Below are 4,151 nucleotides of genomic sequence, written 5' to 3' on the forward strand. Positions count from 1 at the left end.
AAAATATGTAAAGGTAACAGTTGGTAATATTTTAAATACAGAGATATAATATACAGATCCATGTATCTCAGAGACCATGGGGACATAGGGCAATACACTAGTATTTCATTATTTCAATCCTTTAAACAGGTTTCACTTATCGTTTATCAGCCCTTGGAGGCCTTGTTTCAATGTAGTACAACATGTACTCTCGCCTTTTACATGTATGGACTTCTAACATGTATTTTGCATGATATAAGACTTATTTGGTTTGCAGTTGCCATAGAACCATGTTTACCTTACAATATAATAAATATGATGGTGAAATAGGCGTGAATGATCTCCAGTGTATACGGATATAAATTGAATAAAACATTCAACAAGTCACATAAATTATTAAAATATATATCTATATTAAGAAATGTAATTTACACGTCATGGATCATTGGTAAATATTTTGGTTTAAAACTATTTTAACGATATGTATGTTGAGTGAAGGGGGAGCTATTGGGAGAGGATGGGAATGCCGTGTTTTATTGAATGACGTTGCTCCATATGACATCAGCAATGTAAGGACGGAAACATAACAGGAAAAGTGTGAAGGGCGTTCGTCCAACTTCTAACTGAAACGAACATTCGCTCTACCTAGTACAATTTATTTATTAACCTTCACATGTAAGGAATGTCACATTTTAAACGGTACAATCTATGCACCAAGAACAATGTTGTATGTTCTAAGTCTTTTATCTGTCATGTCTAAAGACTTCCCTCGGGGGGGTTATTAGCACCCGACAGCGGGTCTCAGAACGAGGAGTGAAGGTGCAAGATTGGCAATTTTCGCCATAATCCTCTATTCTTAAACATCATTACTGACAAGTTCGAAGCGGTGCAAAATTCTATGCACCTTACTGGAAGATTAGGTATATCCCTTGAGCTGTACCAGTTATTATTCAGTAGTAGTTGTCTTGACACATATTGTAAATATGAATCTCACCATAACCTACATTAATAACGAAACTACACGTAACAATATTTCATAGAGAAAAGCAATGGCCAGTATTGATTTGATAAATGCAGAGAGAAAAAAAACGTTTTTTTGCTTACTTTTACAGTGCCTTAAATTAAATTAATACCAAAATATAACTGGGAAATTTGAAAAGAAGATAATTGATGGAAAATATATTTGATATAAGTGGATAATTCACGAGTACCGTGGGCCTATCACTGAATTAGATAGTTATTTCTAGGTTTTAAGGCACAGGAATCCAGTTGTGAATTAATAAAAGTAAAGCTTCATCACCGACGCACTAACAAAATAGTCCTTTAAATTACTGTCGATTTAGCACTTACCAATGTTCACACTTTTTAATGCAAATTATGCTAATTGTTTTGAAATTACCTTTATTTGTCCCCCAAATATTGGAGTCGTAGATGTAGGCCTATGTATAAACTAATAGCAAAGCATTAAACAGAACCAACTGCACTTGATTTAGATCTTCCAGTGATGAAGTTATCCGTTTAGTGAAGATTCCTCTCTCTGATCTGGTGATGAAACCGAGGTTTTGCTCAGGACAGCGGCAGAATAGGGGAAAAATCCACTTTCGGACCTGTGCCCGGATGCGGTGCAGGTGAAGTCAGTGTTGGTACTTCTGGAGCCTAGCGCGCTGGCCGCCTGGCTGCTGTGACAACTGAGGCAGGAGCATGGCCCTGTAGCCGATGGTGCGCTGACCGCGGCTGCACATGCTGCTGCTGCCGCTGCTGCTGACGCTGCCGCAGAGCTATTGAGGCCTGCGGGTGACTGATAAAGTCCTGGGTGCCGGAAGCCACAGAGAAGCTCTGGGCGTGAGTAAGGATGGGAGAGTGCACGGAAAGTATCGAGAGGGCGAATGGAGGTAGCGAAAGGTGACGATGCAGCACCAGACGCAGCTGCGGCAGCGGCAGCTGCTGTGACACCAACGTGCGGGTAATAGTGCAGAGGCATGTGGGAATGGAAAGGGTAAGGTAGACTTCCGGTGGCTGCCGCGTGCGTCATCATGTAGGTGTAAAAGCTTGGATCTGCTGGATGAGGCCAAGACATCGCCAAACGTTGCCTCTTGTCCTTCATCCGCCTGTTCTGGAACCATACCTACAGACAGAGAATCATGTTTACTTTAGGACCCTATTCAATCCAACCCGAATTGTAGCATTGTAGCATTACCAAATATCGGGTCGACTCGCATGCATTTTCCCAGAGATCAGGACATTCGTGTGCCTGTAACAATATTTACTGCGTAAACATTGCTAATGCAAGTTTGATCAAATGAAGAGTTTAAAACGAATAGGCCAGTATAGATGATTTGTGAATAGTTATCTTTATGGACCCTTAAACAAATTAGCAAGTTGAAGAAATGTTTTGACTTTTTTTTAATAGTGACTTTTTTTCCATTTATTTATTTCAGATTAATTAATTGATTCATTACTTCATTTCAGATTCATTTCTGGAATAGATTCGTGTAGACCATTGTCTTGCTCACATTGTGAATTATACCAAACTGATTCGTTTACAGGTTTGCTCTCTGTGTATGTGTGTGTGTGTGTGTGTGTGTGTGTGTGTGTGTGTGTGTGTGTGTGTTCCGATGTATGCATGTTGACTGACCAGCGTGTGTTTTAGTGGAGTGTGTAATATAATAGTAATATAATTGTAGCTTATACATTCCTAACTATTTGTGATGTTTCCTACATTATTATGTCATGTATTTTAAATTTTTAAAAAGATTGAACATTTATTTAACTATGCAAGTCAGTTAAGAACAAATTCTTATTTTACAATGACGGCCTACCCCGGCCAACCCCGGACGACACTGGGCCAATTGTGCGTCGCCCTATGGGACTGCCAATCACGGCAGATTGTGATACAGCCTGGAATCAAACCAGGGTTTGTAGTGACGCCTCCAGCACTGAGATGCAGTGCCTTAGACCGCTGCACCACTCTGGAGCCCCTGTATGCATATAACAGAACACAGGCCTACCTTTATTGTAGTTTCAGGTAGATTGAGTGATGCGGCAAGTTCACATCTTCTTGGTCTTGAGACATAATTTTCCCGGTAAAACTCTTTCTCGAGTCTTCCTATTTGTTCTCTGGTGAATGCAGTCCGGTACCTTCTCACCTGATCCGCATTTGACATGTTTGAACACATTCCATTGCCGTTAAGATTGGAAAAGGAGGATGAATTTGTGTTGGAGCCTCCAGAATTATTGTCAGAAAAACCTTTAGGAAAGAAATATGGAATTATTATTCGATATTCTCATCTAAGCTTTATAGGCAATGCTGTTGTGTATATTGGCTATTATATATTCTTATGATATCACATGAGATGATACCTATACGCTAAATAATACATCATTTTTGTAGCAATAGCTGTGACATTTTTGAAAATGAAAGACACATTTATTTTTTATTAGTTATTATTATTAGGCCTATTATTATTATTTATAATATTGTTCTATTACTATAATATTGGTATTGTTATCCATTATCCGTGTTAAGATATCAAATACATTTATTTATCTTTCATGATTTATTTGGATCATTACATTTGAGGTCCAAGTGAATCTTACCTTTGTTGTTGTTTTCCTTGTGTTGTCTCGGGGAACGATACGATGGGCATCCCACCTCCACATCGCTGTTCATGTCTGAGTCTTGAGAAACTTCAGGGTATAAGTGGATTTTCTTTCTGCTTTCTGATAATGAAATCTCCGCTGAGGAATTATTCTCGCTGTTGTGGTGGGCACCGAAAAGACTGACCGTTTCGAACTTGCCTTTGGTTGGAATATTCCCGAGACTTCCATGTAGCGAGGCGGAAGTTATTGTCGGGTTTAGTCGATCACTGTGCTGAGCATTTTCGAGGGCCTCCAACACTGAATTTCCAGGCGAGTCTGACAGGTTTGAGAGCCTTTTGCCAGACACGGGACTGTGTAGACCTCTCTCCATCAGAATCATCTCTTTTCTTCTCCTCTCCATCATTAAGCCTTGTAGAAGAAAAAAAACTATTTCCGGGGCTGGTGCTCCGATGTGTTGTGGCGGAGTTAATCCGCATTCAGATCAGCAACTGTCTCTAAATAATATAACACCTTTTTTTTGTGAGAGAGAGAGACGTAAAAATAAATAGAATGCCAATGCGAGCAACGAATGA

At 39.6% G+C, this 4,151-nt stretch overlaps 1 protein-coding gene across 1 annotated transcript; it reads right to left on the reverse strand.

Annotated features, from left to right (window-relative positions):
* Window positions 1-848: 848 nt before the first annotated feature.
* Window positions 849-4,151, reverse strand: LOC115155324 (homeobox even-skipped homolog protein 2-like). Its single transcript, XM_029701892.1, has 3 exons — window positions 3,577-4,151; window positions 2,988-3,226; window positions 849-2,104 (listed from the first exon to the last, which is right to left on the reverse strand). The coding sequence occupies exons 1-3, from the start codon at window positions 3,980-3,982 to the stop codon at window positions 1,490-1,492; spliced, it is 1,260 nt and encodes a 419-aa protein (XP_029557752.1). The 5' UTR covers window positions 3,983-4,151; the 3' UTR covers window positions 849-1,489.

This window comes from Salmo trutta, chromosome 20, assembly GCF_901001165.1.
Source record: "Salmo trutta chromosome 20, fSalTru1.1, whole genome shotgun sequence".
NCBI lineage: Eukaryota > Metazoa > Chordata > Actinopteri > Salmoniformes > Salmonidae > Salmo > Salmo trutta.